This window comes from Setaria italica, chromosome II, assembly GCF_000263155.2.
Source record: "Setaria italica strain Yugu1 chromosome II, Setaria_italica_v2.0, whole genome shotgun sequence".
NCBI classification, from domain to species: Eukaryota; Viridiplantae; Streptophyta; class Magnoliopsida; order Poales; family Poaceae; genus Setaria; species Setaria italica.
The window spans coordinates 43,540,801-43,559,267 of NC_028451.1; the positions used below are offsets into that span (position 1 = coordinate 43,540,801).

Genomic DNA, 18,467 nt, shown 5'->3' on the forward strand with positions numbered 1-18,467 from the left:
CTAGCACAAACCTATTTTAACTGCCAGCACAAATGCTTACTAGCGTAGTGTTAACATCCACATATAATGTATATCTGAAGGTAAGACACGTTGCGGCGCGCCCAACTGATTGACACTCGGGAGTCGGCAGCAGGGCCGGCTCTATAATTTTGAAGACCCTTGGGCAAAGATAAAGATAAGGCCCGTTGAACTAATTTTTAATACCAAAACTAAAGTATATAGTATGAATAATAAAAATTATTTTGCAATATATATATTTTTTCGAACTACGCAGGATAGCTACGCATCATTTTTGCAATATATATATATATATATATATATATATATATATATATATATATAGCTCATAAACATAACAATAGTGTAACAAAAAAACTAAAAATAATAACCATTATGATTACCTCAAATAAAAATATAATGCTTTAGTGCTTTGTAGAAAAACGTCTTCGGATATATTTCTTGATGCAAAGTCTTCACGAACAGTATCAAGATTAATGTCATCCAAAACATCCTTCTCAATGTTGCACATAGCCAAGCCATTCAATCTTTCTTGTGACATAGTTGATCTCAAATAGTTTTTCAATAGTTTCAAAATGGAGAAACTACTTTCGGCTGATACTACTGTCATTGGAATAGTTAAGAGAATCTGATATGCAATTGACGATAGAATTACCATGATTCTCCTTCAAGGCATTGCTCCTTCTATGCAATTGACGAAGAATGGAATTACTACACGAAAAGAAATAATATTAATTAAATGATTGCTTTTTGATGAAATTGACGAAAAAGAAAACAAATATTGAACTTCAAATAAGCACTTGCCTCTGACCCTGACGGCGCTCGCGGCTCGCCTGTGTCCTCTGACGCGCTCTAGACGCGGTGCTCAGCGACAGCACAACCACGGGGTCAGGAGCGTATACATATACAGAATCAGGGACGGCACAGGCACGGAGCAATTTGGCAGGCCTGATTTGGCACGGACGGAGGCAGGCCGCAGTTGTTACGCGGGCCATTTAGAAAGGTCGAAACAAAGTCCACCAACCAAATTATATGTATTGATTACCTATATGATTTTGGGCCTGCAGCTTCATAGGCCCCGGACGGTCGCACGGCCGGCCCCTCCCCTAGAGCCGGCCCTGGTCGGCAGCACCCAAACGAATGAATATGGAGGTAGTCATGTGGCGTCACTGCACGCCACCAATAAGAATAACCACATGCATTCAGAAAACAGAGTGGCGCCCACCATGATGCCTTCTATTGATTTCGAGGGGACCTCGGTCGATCGCTCCGGTCTTGGTTTCTTCTACAAATACCGTTCTCGGCCTCCCTGCATCCATCGCCAAGTAGCTCTGAGTTAGGTAGCTAGCTATAGCATTGTACGATTCAGCAGGTTAAACACACATATATTTCCATGCCTTTGCTCTAAGCCGCGTCAATTCCATTCCATCAACACAAGAAGTGTCACTGAAGGAGTAAAGGCTGCAGGAACTCTAGCAAAACTGAATCTCTAGCAGTAAGTCCTAACAACAATTTCGTGGCAGCTGCTTGCATGTCCCTCCTATTTGGTATTCCATCCATTTTAAAATACACTCCCTCCATTCCATTGCAAATTGTAGGTCGTTTTAGATTTTTAGTTCATAAATATTATTATACATCTAGAAAAGTCAAAACGACCTGCAATTTGGAAACGGAGGGAGCATGACGTTGTAGTTTTGTTCAGTCATACTTGTCCAACTTTAATTGATAGATGTTGTATGTTTAGCAACCTAAATTATGATTTCAGAGATTTGTTGCAATCATATTGGGTTATGTTTTTTTTTTGGCTAAGGAAGCATTGGTGAACACCAGGCCCGAGCCCATGGGAGTTATTTAATTGCACTAGTATTGACTGATATCACCTGGTCTCGTTCTTGGTTCATGTTTAAAGTTATAGCTAAAAAAATACACGACCAACATCATCATCTAAGGACATGTAAAACACTTATTTGGTCATGTTTAATATAGTTTTGTCTAGCTGTCTGTAAACTATTTAAGGGCCCATATTGTAAAACAGCAAGGACGTCTCTCTCATCTCTCGCCTATCCTATTCCTCTCTCTCTCCCCCGGATCGGCAGGGCGAGGCGGCTCGACGCGGGCGACGCGGCAGCCATCCCGTCATGGACATGGACTTGCCGACAACCACATGGCTGGCCTTTGCTCTCTTCTTCATCGTCGCCCTAGCGACCAAGATCACAAGACGACGACAGCAATCTTCGGGTACTCCGACAAGGAAACGCCGCCCCCCTCCACCCGTGTCTCCGGGGGTCCCTCTCCTAGGCGACCTGCCAGCACTGCTCGCCAAGGGCACGTTGGAACTGATCCGCGACCGCTACACGAGGCTGGGAAGCGTCTTCACCGTGCGCTTGCTCCACCTGAAGGTGACCTTCCTGGTCGGGCCGGACGTGTCGAGCCATTTCTACCAGGGGTTCGACTCGGAGATCAGCCAGGACGAGGTCTCCCAGTTCACCATCCCCACCTTCGGCCCCGGCGTCGCCTTCGACGTCGACTACGCCACCCGGCGCGAGCAGTTCAGGTTCTTCGGCGACGCAATGAAGCCGGCGAAGCTCAGGACCTATGCCGAGCTCATGGTCCGTGAAGTCGAGGTACGTAATAATCATGCATCGACCTAGCTAGCACTACATTCACGTGTTGCTTTCGTAGAACACATAGGTTTTTTACGTGTCATCACGTGACTAAACATGGTCTGCAGAGCCACTTCGCGAGATGGGGACAGTCCGGCACGGTTGATCTGAAGCAGGAGCTGGAGCACGTTGTGACGCTCATCACCAGCCGGTGCCTGCTGGGCGCCGCGGTCCGGGAGAAGATGTTCGGCGAGGTCGGGACGCTGCTCCGCGAGCTCAACGACGGGATGCGCCTCGTCACCATCCTCTTCCCGCACCTACCCATCCCCGCGCACCGCCGCCGCGACGCGGCGCGCGCCAGGCTCGGCGAGATATTCACCGACATCGTCAGGTCCCGCAAGCGCCTGAACGAGGACGACGGCGGCCGCCCCGACCGCCCCGACGACATGCTGCAGTGCCTGATCGACGCCCGGTACAAGGACGGCCGCGGCACGACGGAGGCGGAGGTCGTCGGGATGCTCGTCTCGGCTCTCTTCGCGGGGCAGCACAACAGCTCCAGCGCCGCCACCTGGACCGGGGCGCGCCTCCTCACCCACACCAAGCACCTGCGCGCCGCCGTCGAGGAGCAGGCGCGCGTCGCGGCGCTGCACGGGGCCGGCCGCGCCGATCACTACGCCGCCCTGCAGGAGATGGACACCCTCCACCGCTGCGTCAAGGAGGCCCTGCGGCTCCACCCGCCGGCGCTGATGCTGCTCCGCCACGCGCGCCGGGGGTTCGCGGTGCGCGACAGGGACGGGCGCGAGTACGAGGTGCCCGAGGGACACGCGGTGGCGAGCCCGCTGGTGATCCACAACAGGCTGCCGGAGGTGTACGAGGAGCCCGACAAGTACGACCCCGACCGGTTCGGGCCACGGAGGGCGGAGGACAGGGCCGGCGGCGCGCTGGCGTACGCGTCGTTCGGCGCCGGGCGGCACATCTGCGTCGGCGAGGCGTTCGCGTACATGCAGATCAAGGTGATATGGAGCCACCTGCTGAGGAACTTCGAGCTGGAGCTGGTGTCGCCGTTCCCCAAGACGGACTGGAACGTGGTCATGCCGGGGCCCAAGGGGAAGGTGATGGTCAGCTACAAGAGACGGCAGCTGCCTAGTGCTGCCTGATGCCCTGAGCCATGGGCTCTGTTTGGAAATCAGACATCCCGCTCTCATGGAACAGAATCGGAATCAGACATCTCGCATTCATGAAACAGTTCAATTCTCGTAGGAATATAAAAGAATCCCAGTGTTCCAAGGTCTGAATTCCACTGTGCGCACTCCGCATGTCGTTAGCCTTGTATGATAGGAGCTAGTTTATGTAATACCACTAAATAAAGTCCTCGTCGTCTCTTCAGCACAATACGTGTTTGGGGAAAAAATATTTTACAGCACAGCAAAGTCAAGATTTGCACCATAATCATTTGCATATGCTCAGTTTACATTCTTGTTCCCTAGTCCTTGCTAACTGCACGTCATTTAAAAAAAAACAAAAAAAGCTTTACCAGAAACCTATATAAACCAAAGGAAGTCGGTACATAAACCTTTTGTAATAACCCATCTTACATGAACAAGAATCATGCTATTTTCAAAATATAATGTGCTAAAATAGAATGCACCGAACTAGTCAAAACTCAGTGTTCCAAATACCTTTACTTGTTGCATTCTGTATTGCCAGTAGACAGATTTGCTATCGACAGTTAAGTCAACACACTTGCACTCGCTTCTAGCTCCAGCACAAGCCTTGGTGAAAAGAATATATATACACAATGCTGCTGGTATTTTTCCCACCACACTGTTTCCATAAAAGATCAGCAATACACCATGGCCTTCTGAGTACCTATTGAAAGATTTCTTCTGTATATGTGTTCTAAACCAAAATGAAGATTCTTGGCTGGAACTTCAGATTGTGCAACTATAAAACATCAAGGCAATGGAGACAGTAACGGTTAAGGATCTTCTCAACAAGACTGTTGGACTCAGGCACCAGCGTAGATGTAATGCCGTTCCAAAAATGGAAAGTGGTGGAGTCATTCACAATCCTAGAAAAGATTGCATCATGGTGTGCTTTCTCGACCATGTTATCTGGCTCTGAAAAATATCTGCAGTACAACAACATCATGATGAGTATGCATGTCTCTGATTTGTAGCTAGCACTCAGCTTCCAGCCAAACATATGAAGAGTTGGTAATTACTTTACAGTGATACATATAACAAATAAATGTAAGGAGCACCGAGGGCTTTTAGGTGGTTGAACATGACAAATGAGCTACGAAATTCAGGATCATGAAAAAGTGAGGATAAAAGACTGAATAAAACGCAAAAGTGTTATAATACTAGATACAAAATATTATAATTTGATATTATCTTTCAGGGTGAGATGGCAACCGATAATTGTAAAATATAGCTTCTGGGTAGTAAAATTGACCAAACATAGTCAGCACAGATGGATGAATAGAAATCATACCTCATAATATTGGTAGAACTTATAGGGTAAAATGTAGCAGAGGGTTCCAATTTTGTGTCAAGGTGCCCCATATTTTCATCTGCCTTGCTAGACAGATTGCTTATTACTCTTGTCATAAGTTCAGCACCATTCCATTGCAAGAGGGTATCATCATATGTCGAATAGAACTCTTTAAGGCACTCCTCCAATAAAGGGCTGCAACCAGCACAAACGAAGTGAGAAACTCTAAATGTGTGCTAGCAGTAGCCATAGTCAATCATGTAAGTGCTCACATCTGACACCTAGTTACAAATAATATTTAGTACTTTGGTGTACTAAAAAGAAAATATGGATATTGTCCTTTTTTTCTGTGAATCAATAGAAATGCAGACTTCATCTGTTTGTTACAGATTACATGATGGTATAAATAATTTAACTTAAATGAAGTTTTATCAAAAATAGAAGGATAAAATCATACAGCATTGTACCTATGCTTTTCAAATGCTAGCACAGCGCCACTATAACTGGAATTTCCAGGTACATGGTTTGCGGCACCAATAGTATTCCGGAGCGATGTTAAAGGTTTAAGTACAATAACATCAGAGTCAAGGTATATTCCACCATATCTGCATGCGAAGCATAGAGAAATAAATTAATCATATTCATCACAAAGAACAGCAAACTAATACTCAAGATTACATTTATGTTCTAAATTCTGGCTGATATCAGTGTCACACTCATCAACATTCATGAAAACATACTTACCATATTATTGGTTTGGTAATTAAAATTAAGGTTAAAGGCTTCAAGCTATTTAGTGAAAGAAAGTTCCAAACATTATTTGCCAATCAATTATTTTCTATACTGGGAAGGTTGATAACAAAAGGTATGGTTTTAATCTCAAACTATTTGCCATTGTTCAGATCTAAAAATAAGGACATTCTCTGTAGATAATATCTCAAGTTCTCAACTAAACCAAATGGGTTAAGAACTGAGAATCAGTGTGTACGGCTGAAGCTTACTTCACAAACTACAAGGTGCTCTGGTAGTATTAATTAGTGGGCACAATCGCATCCTAACGGGGTGCTTGGTTTGAGAGGCCACCTAATTCTAGGATTGGTTGTGCCAACATGGGAGTGTGGCACCATCTCTTTTCGTTTTTTGTAGGGTCACACTAGCAGCTAGCCCTCATTTTATAGCCTTGTGCTTGTGCAGGAAAAGGTGGAGGCGGACAAATAAGTTAGTAAACTTCAGGGTTATGATCAGATAGTCCATTCACAATATGACTCCCCAAACAACCATTCTGTTAGATTCTCTGCTGCTTGTGAACCGATCTAATTCAGTATCGTTCTGAAGTTCCAAAATTACAACTGGAGATGCCTGATTGTTCAGAGTTACTTAAACTACTGTATTTTCAGCTGGTAATTTCCCTTTTCATGTTATTTACTCGGTGCCAAATTGCCTGCTAAGCTGATAAGGAGTGCTAGAGCCTAGACTGATAAAATTGTTCATTATCTGTTTCTTAAGGTAACTCTTTTGCCAAGAATTACTGCAAAGGATTTTTCTGCTCAAATATAAAGATGTAGCATTATCCCTCAAAGCTCTTTTTTCTGATAGAATGCAAAGCAAACAGTGCATGTCTCCAAACAACTTCTGGAACTTGTGTACTTGAGTTTTTGTATTGTCTTACTTGTAAAGAGCAGCAAGGCGTACTAGCTCACTGTAGTGCAACGGGTAATATTTTGTCTGCCGCCATTCATACCACACTGATGCAAACTCATGAGTTGGAGTGCTTTCCAAAAGTTCGTCAAGATCCGGCACTGCAACAGCAACTTTATATCTGCAAGAGAAATATAGCTCTATGAATAGCAACTCGTATGTGGACATGGATGTAGCTAAAATAATTATAACTTAAACTGGTTACAAGCAAGGCTCATAGTATTAATGAGTCATGCAAAGTACATACTCTTTACTAATAGAAATGGCGCACAATCTCATACCCGTTCATTCGAAGAAGAAGAAAAGCAAAGTACATACAAGTCACAGTGTCTAACATGTAATGTTTTTAAGAGTTCAGATGTAATTCTAAGCTAATAAAAGATAGTTTAATTATATAATTAAGTGAGGTTAATCCTGAAAATACACAGTTTGACCCCTGCAATTAGTAGATTGTAATAAGACAAATCCATAAATGTTCCTACAAATGACACTGCCAATAACTTGCCACAAAGTTAGCGGTGAACAGCATCCCTTTCCTGAAAAATACTAGACACTAGGCAAGCGATGGGGTGGTGCCTCAGAGCTGCTCACAGGCCAGATGGCAGTTAGGAGGTAGGCAGGAGGCTGGGATGGTGGCATCTACAGTCTAGGTGCCACCTAGACAGGTGACACAATCACCTTTCAGCTAATTAAGGGGAATAAAGATACAGGTACTTCTAATTACAGAAATTGCTATTTACGTTACATTAGCTCATGCATGACAATCAGTGTCCATACAGGACAATAAACAAGTAACTACACTTCATGAGCTACATCCATTGGATTGCGTTTTAAAGCAAACCAATCAGGAAAAAGTGTAAAACGGGTGGAAAGTTTAAAAGTTGGGTGGCAAACGGCAAAGGTTAATCAAGTTCTAGGTGTATCATTTGCAATATTTGAGAAATGATAACTTGTAAACAAAATCATGTCATCAGGAAAAGATGTGTTTCATACAACCCCAACTATATGATGCGACTTCACTCATCCACGAGAATTGATAAAACAACATCCTATAGTATACTTATTCTGCAATATAAATGCATTTCAGCATATAAACTGATTGGGATACGTGGACAACATGTAGATCTGATAAAAATCGAGAATCAATAATAGTGCATCCTGTTTTTTCTCATAGTGCAAATGTACAATATATGCATTCGACATCCTGATAAACTGAATTCAATCCTTAAATACTACGTAGATCCTATATAATACAACACCAATTCAGAATTGCTAGCAAGATGTTTCACGTTTTCGGGTTCGAATTATGCATTTTCTTTTGTTTAGGGTCTAGTGTTAGGCTGTTAGCTACTAAATTAACAATTTCAATTAAGTGCATTCTAAAGATATGGAGGCTAGAGTTGTGTATCAACAGAACATACCCTTCCTTCACAAATTCCCGGAAGGATTCTAGCTCCAGCGTCTCCGATAGCATGACTACACAGGCTTCCAGGTGCTGCTTGAGCAGGCTCTCGAGTCCACGCTGGTGTCGGACACCATACGCCCACTGTGGGCTGTTCCAGACCATGAACACCCTCATGGAGCACTTCCCAAGCTCGAAGAATCTCTCCATGAACTCCGAGAACCCCAAATGTGGATCAATGCCAGGGAAATATCCCCACCTCCTCCCCTTCTGTTGCTTCTCCTTCACAGTTGCTCTCATGCCCTGCTTGTTCTCGTAAGATTGGAGCCTACGCCGCTCAAAATTCTTGGACGCGGGCTTGTCGAGCTCAGCTAGTAGCATCCGCTGCACCATGCGGTCCCCACGGGTGAGGGAGGTGAGGCCGGGGCTGTCGGGGTCCTGGAGCAGCGGGTGATTGCGCGGATTGAGGGACTCCAGGTTGGAGCGGAGCATGCGATCGCGCCGGAGGTAGTCGGCCTTACCCTCGAGCCACCGCGCCCACCCAGCCCGGAGCCTCGTCTCGGCGCTTTTGGCGGAAGCGGGCTTCAGGAGTAGGGCGTCCTCGATGCCGGCGATGGACGAGATCTCCACCCGCAATTCCAGATCCACCAGCTCGTCGTCCGATCCGAAGGCGGCGGCGGCGATCCGGCGCGGGGAGTCGAGGCGGGGCAGCCCAGCGGACAGGGATTCGCCGGCTGCGGGGAGGCGGAACGGCAGGCGGGCTGCGCCGGCGACGTGATCCCAGACGAGGGACGTGGCGGCCGCCGCGGAGGCGGAGGCGTCGTCGGCCGCGTCGGCGCCCGCGGCGTCCTCGTCCAGCACGTCGAGCTCGTCGATGCGGTCGTCGTCGGGGTTGGCGACGGAGCCTCCGCCACCGTCGGTGGCGGTGGTGGTGGTGACGGTGAGCAGCGGGTCGAGCGCGGCGGCCACGTCCTCGTCGACGTCTTCGTCGGCGAGGAGGGCGGCGGAGGAGTTGGAGTCGGCGGCGGTGGTGGAGTGCGAGCGGGAGGTGGGGAAGGTGGAGGACGACGACGACGAGAGGCGCGAGTGGAGGACGGCGAGGGAGAGGAGCAGGAGGAGCGCGGCGACGGCGGCGCAGAGCTGCGGGCCCAGCCCGGAGCGCCGCCGCGCCGGGTGGGAGTGCGTGCGCGGCAGCATGTCGGCACGAGGGGAGGCCGCTGCAAGCTGCGACGCCGCTTTCCCCTCCCCCGCACCAGCAGCCGCGCGACGGGGGATTTCTTCGTGTTTAAACCACGCCGACGCCTGGTAGCAGTTCGCGCGGCATCACCAACCAACCTCACCAACCCTCTCGTCAGGAAGCTGACCTGGGACTTTGTTAGATCGTGACTAGCGAACCCTGAGCCCCACTGGCCACTGAACTTGGTTGGATCAGGGGTCACTGCTCACATTTGTTTGTTCTAAACTCAGGCTAGATTTTAGAAGTTCAGAAAACAGATACCAGAAGGTTACAACTTCAGAAGTTCAGAGAACAGAGACAATTACAAGTTCAGAACAAACAGTGTCTTCTCCTCGCTCAGCCGATCAATCTCCATCACCTTCGATCTTTGGCCACCCGTTTTCGGCTTGTGACTTGACAAACGAGGCTAGGAGCTTGATGTCATCTTCAGATAGCCGGGGGCCGAAGGTGCACTGTCCTCTTGGGGTGCATTTCTCTCCAAAGCCCTGACCAAAATCAAACATGCCACTATTTCAGTTCATCTTCTTCTTCTCCAAAACAACTAGTTTGCTAATTGAAGAACGCAAAGATAGCCACTCCAGACGGTTTAACTCACCGGCATCCTCCCTTTCCCGTAGTATGTGATGTTATACAATTCCTCCTCTGTAACGACTCCATTTCTGCAGCAAGTTTGCCTCCTTTGCGTTAGTAACAGTGAGCAATTAAACCGCAGCAGATTCTTCAGTTTGCCATATGGCAGGTTACCTCTCGAGATCCTTCAGGAAAAGAGTGGCTCCCTGGCATGATCAAGCAGCATGTTAAGAACAAACGATGATCAGAACTTATAACAGATTTGTGCTCCACACAAGGATTTCAGCAGCTCACTGGCTGTAGGATGTTTCCTCCCATGTCGTGGCACCCGATGCAGGCCTTCCGGAACAGTGCTGCGCCTTCTGAAACTGGTTGGGCAAATGCTGTCCAATAGGGAGAGAGGGGGGCAAAACATCGATCAGCCTGAATTCCAACTAGTATGAACGCCTTATGTAATATGCATTACACTAGATTAAGTTTCCTTTTCCTTTCTTGATTAGGGGAGCAAGTTTCAGTATGCGATAGCTTTGCTGGTATGCCTGCAGACTAAGTACTTACCTTCTTTAGCTAAATTCATAGAGATCATGCCTTTCACCGCTTATTAACATCTCGCATTGAGCCTATATGCGCTACAAGCCCACAACAACCATGCGTGCGTGAGAACCAACTACCAACCAACTGCCAGTCTACCACGGTCCAATCACTTTTTTTAAGATAAAGACCATTGTCCAATAACTAACAATCAAACCTCAGGGTGTGTTTGGTTGGTTGTATCATTTGATTCATATATGAAATAATTCAAAATAATAATGATCCTTTTGTTTGACCAACTCATCCAAGATAAGACCATCCTACTTAATACATTATTCTACTCTAGAACCATATGGTCCAAGCAAATTGGTTGAACCACCCCATCCAGAATCATCCATGCATGCATCATTTGGTGCATGCAACCAAACACACCCTCAAATGCCAGGGCAGTACTCCGTAGACTAGTATGTCCAAAATTCCAACTTTCCAAGAAACCAACAGTACCAGCAACGATTTCACATGTAAATACGCAATGCAGCAAACACACACAACAGCAGCAGCAACATGAAGGCTTGCGCATCTTGCAACAACAATCAGAGCTTGGAGAAACCTGGAGGGATAGTAGCAGGTAGGCCATAGGGCGCAGCTGCAAGGAGGAGCGCCGCAGCCAAGAGTGGCGCGGCCGCGCGCCCCGTCACGGCTGCAGCGACGGCGGAAGGGCGCGCTTGCTTCAGGCTGGCGCAGCAGTACGCTGGCGCCGCCCTCACCCGAGGAACGGAGGAAGAAGCGAAGCAGGCGAACTGAGGCGGTAGCTGGGGCCGCGCGGCCGAAGGAAGCCCGTACATCGCGCGCAGCGCGTGCCCGGCGTCCTCCGCCGTCGCAGTGGAAGATACAAGTCGACAAAACGAGGCAAATCTAGGAGCGCCGGAGCGGACGAGGGACGACGAAGCTGCCGATTGCTATGGTTCAAGTGGACGCCACGTGGTAGGCTCTGCAGGGGGCAGGTGGGATCGGACTGGGTTGGGTTGGGCCATGCGTCTAATGTATCTGTCTTCACGACGTTTGGCCCAAATAGCCCAGCAAGCAAGTTTCGGCAAGGTCTCGAAAGTCGAAACAGAACAGAATTATCCACCGACAAAACTGCATGTTAAAGAATCCAGATTTTCAAATTCACAGCATCATTTTGAGTCCTGACTTAATGTTACAACCACAAAAGGATTCCGAATCATGGTTAGCTGCTAGCATTTGAATGGCAGGTAAAAACACTTCAAGTGCGCTCACTGCCGACCCGCCACAGTATATGAACAAGGTGCAAACTCACATGTGAAACCAGAATCTTTAATCAAACTGCAAACTGACATATAAAATCAGAATATTAATCACAATCGATGAATAGAAGGCCTCTCAAACATCATGATTACACTTCTCAAGCAAAACCGCACAAGTATCATTATGCTAGTTTTTTTTTTTTGGGGGGGGGGGATATTGCAAAATTGAAAACATCAACTCTGAATTGGTATCAACAACATCCAACAAGAGACATAAGGAAGTGTAGTTGGTTAAAAATATCCAGAGGTCAATTACACTAGACCAAGACGTGTTGAAATACATGTGATAGACTTGTAATCAATAGCGAAGAAAGATTTAAAAGATATAGGCTTATTTAGAAATGAGTAAAATGCATGGTCAGATCTCAAACTTGTGAAGTATCTTGGGGAAAAGTATAACGCGCTATCAGTCGCGCTCGTGCGTGCAGCCTGGCCCGCTTGGCCTGTTTTGGCTTGTCTTGCTGCAGGCTACAACAACACACACTTTCATAGAAAATAGAACTCAGGAAATCAAATTACAGGTAAAAATAATGGTATTCTGTTGGTCCATGAACAGATAAGGCCAATGTAACATCAGCACTTTCATAGAGAAGCAAAAACAACATCTCCATCACAATGTCTCCATAGTTTTAATGGCAGCCTAAGTTTCTAGGCATTCAGAATATCAAAATCCACACAACGAATCTGAAAAAAATTAATGTGCATGTATCTGAAGAAGTGTTTACTAATTAATAGCAATTAAGCAAACTTTGCTTGAAGTTGCTTTACACTACTCTAAATCAACAGCAAGCAAATAGCAACTCATGATCTGTTTCCAAGAATACAACTGGAAACTCATGATCATAGCATGAATTTCGTATCAAAGCCATGCACATACCAAAACACATGTTTTATTAGTTCACTCCTGCTGCATCTATAATGTTGCATCTCTAATGTACAGTTTTGTGCAGAATTGGTTGGGCTTCCAATGTTCCACAACAAAATTACATCCTACAAAATAAGTGAATTACACATAGAACGACATGGTTTGATCATCAAATAAAATAGCTGTACGCCTGTGCCGGATGAGATTGCTCAGAGAGATCAGGGCTCTTGATGTGCCTCGAGGCAGAGGGAGAGGTCGATGCGCGCCCGCTGGCACTGCGTGCGCTTGAGCGCGGTGCCGGCGCTGCCGCAGAGGGTGCGAACGGCCTCGGTCTCGTCGGGGCAGCACGCGGTCACAACGCACTCCGCCAGCGCCCGGTTCAGGTGCCGGCACAGCACCTCCGGCTGCAGCGGCCCCCGGGCGGCGCGGCGGTGGCACTCGGCGAGCGCCCGCTGCGTCGAGGCGCAGGGCCACGGGACGGGCAGCGCCGCCGAGGCGTCTGGGTCAGGCTCGCGGTCCCGTCGCCCGCCGCTGCCACCGGTCATGGGATTTGGTGGGAGATCGGCGGCGCCGCTCGGTTCCGGCGTGATCTCTTCTTTTCCTCTGGACTCTCCAGAGGTTTCTCCGACAAGTTTCTCAGAGGCCCGATAAAGACGATGGATCGGCGGCCCATAGGAATTTCTCGCAAGCCCAGTTAATGATGGATCGACCCATGAGATTGCTTCGGACCCCCCTCAAAAAAAAAGAGAGATTGCTTCGGACTGGCAACAGGTCTTGTGATTGTGAGGTCCAAATCCAAGCGTCAGATGGTAAACGACAAATTTCCCCGGTTCATCTGGTCACTTTTTTTCCGTCGATTAGCTTGTGACGTTACCGGCGGCGCTAAAATCGGCCAACACACAAACGCGCTCGAACCTACGGCGCGCGGAGGGGCTCGTTGCACTCCTCTGTAGTCGGCAGGCCACTTAAAACATCCTCAGACGTTGTAGAGACGAAGAAAGAATAGTAGATGGGAATCGAAAAAGTTAGGGTAAAGAGAAAAGGTAAAATAGTAGATTGATAATGTTTTTGATCGATTGGATATCCTCAATCGACCATAGCCTTTTATATTTATAAGATAGGGAGGTCTTCCCATTTACGAGTTGAAACCCTAACAAATCCTGTATCAAAATACCACTCCTAACTTGGACTATATAGACCAAACCGGTCTGATCGTCCTGGCAAACCGGTCTAGCCGATTTTCCTGGGTACACATCTTTCTGAGGTTGTAACTCTCTCATCCAAACTCCAAATTGGACGTTCTACATATGCATTTTGATCTACTCGACGAGAGATACATAATGGTAAAGTCCAATTTGCATTTTGAGTACTTAGTCTGACCGGTTTTTGTGTCTGGTCTGTCCAGATCCTATCAATTTTGGTCGTCAACACATGCCTCCCATTTTTTTTTTGCAAAGTATACGTGCCAAAAAATACTCTCTTGGACCAAAATTGTCTAAGAACGATGATGAACAAAACATCAGCCATATATATTTTTTTTCTAAGGGCAATAACATCCTATCGGCCATATACTTGATTTGCTCAAATCAATGCTGCATTTACCTGCTTCGGCCTCCACTCCTTCCTGATCCGTTTTGGGTTAGCCGGATTCTTTTCAGTTTGTTACTCCTCACTTGTGCATCCTTTGTAATCTTCTTTTTTGAGTGTGGGATAACCTGAGGGACACCACCTTAGTTGTATACACTTAGAATTTTGCTTGTTACTACTCTCACACTGTCCAACAGCAGCATACATTATTTTTTACCAGATTGCTATTGCAAGTGACTGGTCTTTCTAATGCATCATAGTTTGGATATGAAATAGGATATTGAATCATATATGGTTGCATGTACATACTACTATAATCAGCAGGTGAGTAATAGCAAGAATAACACCAAGATCATGGCATAACTGATCCAACAAAAGATTATGGTGTAGTAGCAAAATTATCTTGTTGTTGGCACATACCTTGTTGCGTTTCATGTTTTGGTGGTGCTTTTGCATCTCTAGCACCATTTGGCTGACTCCTTCGCTTCTGAGCAGCCCCCTTCCTTTTGTACTTGGCTAGAAGTTCTTCAAAGCTCAACCTTACTCTATTCTTGGATTTGGAGGCGCCTCCAGGCTTACTGGAGGCACCGGTTAGACCGGCCTAAGAACCGGTCAGACCGGTTGGCGTGCTGTCGGCTTTCTTATTCTTGACTCCTCCCCCCGAGCGTCAAATCCTTTGCTACAACTTGAGGGATTTTCTTCAGTGGCACCTTCTTCTCAGGCCTCTCCTCTACAATGATTACATTCTTCCCTTTAGCTTTTTCAGCTTGATCCAGCCGAAAAAGTACTTTGGGATTTGTTAACTCAAGAGTGTTTATAGGAAAGGGATTTTGATCAATCTGCATTCCGTAAAACTTCAATCGTCCTTCATTGACGACCGATTGTATATGTCTATGGAAAACATTGCAGTCATTAGTAGCATGAGAAAATGAATTATGCCACTTGCAATAAGCATGCCGCTTTAAATCATCAACTGAGGTATAGTATGAGAACACCTAATCTTTCCAAGCTTCATTAGTTCATCAAAGAGTCTATCACATTTAGACACATCGAAAGTGAATTTCACCTCACCTTGCCAATTTTTCTAGACCGGCTTAAGAGAAACACAACTGCTTGGTGTATCACTTGGTGTCCATACAAATTCAACAACATACACTTCTTTACTCTCATCTTCCGAGGAATCATAATTTAGCATATGCATATTAGGACGATCAGATTTGAGCCGAGTATCTTTACTTTGGCTTTCTTGAGCCAAAGCTCTTTGCAAGACTTGGTTAACATTAGCAAATTCATGACCTTCCAATTTATCTCTAATATGGGATCGCAATCCATTAAAAGCTAATCCAGTAAGATCCTTCTTGGAGATAACAAGACTATAATAATGGTTTTTTGTATCACTAAACCTTCTAATATAATCAGCAATAGATTCATCATGCTTTTGCCTATCCGATGTTAAATGACTCAATCTTATCTCCACTATAAAAGTGATCATGAAATTTTTGCTCTAATTGCTCCCAAGTATGAATAGAATTAACAGGTAATGAAGCAAACCATGAAAAAACAGTTCCAGTTAAACATAAAGAAAATAATCGCACTTTTATTTATTCTATGGAACTAGCTTCTCCCAATTGAGCAATATATTGACTAATGTGCTTCCAAGTAGTTTTGCTATCATCCCTGCTAAATTTCACAAAATGAGGACAGAAGGATAAGAAACCAAATCAAAACTTAAGGGATACGGCTTTTGATATGTACGAGTCTTATGTTTTACTTCTATTCCATAATCCTCCTTCATTTTTTTAGCAAGATTGATATTAAACCTAATAGTGGTTGGCCTAGATGATTGTGATGTAGAAGCATTCGATTGCAACATATTCTATTGTACAAGTGGATTAGGAACATTATGTCGCAAATGACTACTAATTTGTGGATTAGGCATGGAATCATAAGAAACACCCACTCCAACAGGAACCACGAGCAGAGTTCCATGAGCTACTCTAGTATATGGAGCTATAAAACCAGGAACCTCACTAGATTGGCCAGAGCCAGCCTGAATGGGAGGTATAGTAGCTATAGGCTCCGGAGATGATGCATATGGAACCTAGACCGGTCTGACCGGTTGGACCATGCGGTCTGACCAGTGTAATCTGACCAGATTGAGGTGGAGGTGTTTGTCCCACGAAATAGTTCAATGGCATGCCATATTGAGGCCCTACTACGGGTGCTGCCGATGCACTACAAGATGGGATTTGAGGTAGTATAGTATTAGAAACAGATACAATATCATTACTCCCCTCAACCCGTTTACCATTGCTCTTATCTACCATATCTTGCACACTTTTTGTTATCGATAAGCGCAAGTTGTCTATTACAATAGTAAGATCATTTACGGTAACAAAAGGAGATGGCGATGATGATGTGCTCACATTGGTTTGTACCTTAGGTGGTGGAGTATCGAAGGTGATGTCCTTAGTCTTTATGACATAGCCATGACGATCCTCCTCGAAGTGCGACAAGAACTTCTTTGTTGCTTCTTCCTTGCGTTGCTCCAATTCTTATGCTGCAACTTCTGCAATTCTTCTTAGCTCTTCTTCAAGAGCCTTGTGTTCGTCGGCTGCAATCTTTTTTAGATCTAGCCTGACGATGTTGGACTTATCAATCTCGCTACGTTTAGAATTAGAACCAGCCATGGCAGCCGATTTATCTCTTTTCTTCCCCAACGGAGTCGTCAAAATGTATTGGCGCTAAAATCAGGCCAACACATGAACGCGCTCGAACGTGCGGCACGTGGAGGGGCTCCTTGTAGCTTCTCTGCGCGGGCTGGTCAGACCGGTTTTGCCGGCGAGCCCGGCAAAGAAAACCAACGAAGGGTCGCCCAGGAGGAACCCCGTCAGGACATGCGCACCTTGGGTTGTTGTAGGGTCAGCAGGCCACCTAGAACGTCTTAAACGTCGTAGAGACGAAGGAAGAATAGTAGATGGGGATTGGAAAAGCTAGGGCAAAGAGAAAAGGTAAAAAGGCAAAATAGTAGATTGATAATATTTTTGATCGATTGGATACTCTCAATCGGCTGTGGCCCTTTATATTTATAGGGTGGGGAGATCTTGCCCCGTTAGAGTCGAAACCCTAACAAATCCCGTGTCAAAAAACAAGTCCTAACTCGGACTACACAGACCAAACCGGTCCGACCGCCCTGGCTAACCGGTCTGATCGGTTTTCCTGGGTGCAGATTTTCCTGAGGTCATAACTCTCTCATCCGAACTCCAAATTGGGTGTTCTACGTATGCATTTTGATCTGCTCGATGAGAGCTACACAATGATGAAATCCAATTTGTATTTTGAGCACTTTGGTCAGACCAGTCTGACCGGTTTTGTGACCAGTCTGTCTAGATCCTGTCAATTTTGGTTGTCAACCGTTACCTTGTACGAGTTGCTGTCAAATTGAGTCCATACTCAAAATTGCCTCTAGTATTTATCCCCAAACGCTGCGATTCATTTTGCCGACATTATGGAGTTTTGGTTTTTCTTATTTGTTTTTTTGCCGTGCAAGCACCTCCATGCTAAATAACAAACGCCGTCTATCTCACGAGTCACGACCGTAGTAGAACTTCCTGAAAAAGCTTCTTGTACCGAAAGAAAAGAAACAGTGTACAGAGAACTGCGTCTACACTTCAGCTGACAGCTCTGACACTACCCTCCCTCATCGCTCACCCCAGTCGACTCGTTCTCACTGCCGGATTTTGGTGTCAGCCAGCATGGGGGACGATCGGCTCAGGCTCAGCTCGGGTAAAATCCTCCCTGCCGTCCGCAGATCAGCGCTTGCGCGATATCGGCAGCGCCACACCCACGCCGTGCTGGCAGCGTCCCGTCGACGCGCGGCGCCGGCAGCCCGGCACTGCCCGTGCCTAACCAGAAACGTCAAGCGTGAAGCGTCCCACCGAGAGGCACTGGTATCCGAGGAGAGCTTTTGTCCGGCGCCCCGTCTCGCCCGCCGGTCGCCCCTCGCCCCCCACCGAATGATCACTGGCTTTACCAATCAATCCCGGCCGGACCAAGACCAACACCAACCCCGTCGGCACCGCCGGCCGCACACGCACGCACAGGGCACGGGCACACACAACCCCCGTGATTT

General features: G+C 46.5%; 4 protein-coding genes across 5 annotated transcripts; 1 reads left to right on the forward strand and 3 right to left on the reverse strand.

Moving 5' to 3' along the window:
* The first annotated feature begins 1,353 nt into the window (after positions 1–1,353).
* On the forward strand, positions 1,354–4,010 carry LOC101767793 (obtusifoliol 14-alpha demethylase). Of its 2 annotated transcripts, none has more exons than XM_004958003.2 (3): positions 1,354–1,513; positions 2,115–2,642; positions 2,750–4,010. In XM_004958003.2, exons 2-3 carry the CDS (start codon positions 2,157–2,159, stop codon positions 3,776–3,778), a joined length of 1,515 nt encoding a protein of 504 aa, XP_004958060.1. In that variant the 5' UTR covers positions 1,354–1,513; positions 2,115–2,156; the 3' UTR covers positions 3,779–4,010. The 2 variants fall into 2 exon arrangements, with proteins under 2 accessions (XP_004958060.1, XP_022679861.1); XM_022824126.1 differs by having other exon boundaries at positions 1,354–1,485.
* Positions 4,011–4,024: 14 nt separating this feature from the next.
* LOC101767392 (uncharacterized protein At4g19900) lies at positions 4,025–9,549 on the reverse strand. The gene is made up of 5 exons (XM_004958002.4): positions 8,237–9,549; positions 6,787–6,936; positions 5,585–5,722; positions 5,118–5,312; positions 4,025–4,752 (listed from the first exon to the last, which is right to left on the reverse strand). The coding sequence occupies exons 1-5, from the start codon at positions 9,412–9,414 to the stop codon at positions 4,566–4,568; spliced, it is 1,848 nt and encodes a 615-aa protein (XP_004958059.1). The 5' UTR covers positions 9,415–9,549; the 3' UTR covers positions 4,025–4,565.
* A 115-nt stretch (positions 9,550–9,664) lies between these two features.
* Positions 9,665–11,521, reverse strand: LOC101766993 (cytochrome c6, chloroplastic). The gene is made up of 5 exons (XM_004958001.3): positions 11,166–11,521; positions 10,319–10,407; positions 10,199–10,230; positions 10,050–10,113; positions 9,665–9,939 (listed from the first exon to the last, which is right to left on the reverse strand). Exons 1-5 carry the CDS (start codon positions 11,398–11,400, stop codon positions 9,799–9,801), a joined length of 561 nt encoding a protein of 186 aa, XP_004958058.1. The 5' UTR covers positions 11,401–11,521; the 3' UTR covers positions 9,665–9,798.
* A 1,236-nt stretch (positions 11,522–12,757) lies between these two features.
* On the reverse strand, positions 12,758–13,393 carry LOC101768202. Its single transcript, XM_004958004.2, has one exon. It carries the CDS (start codon positions 13,291–13,293, stop codon positions 12,967–12,969), a length of 327 nt encoding a protein of 108 aa, XP_004958061.1. The 5' UTR covers positions 13,294–13,393; the 3' UTR covers positions 12,758–12,966.
* Positions 13,394–18,467: the final 5,074 nt, after the last annotated feature.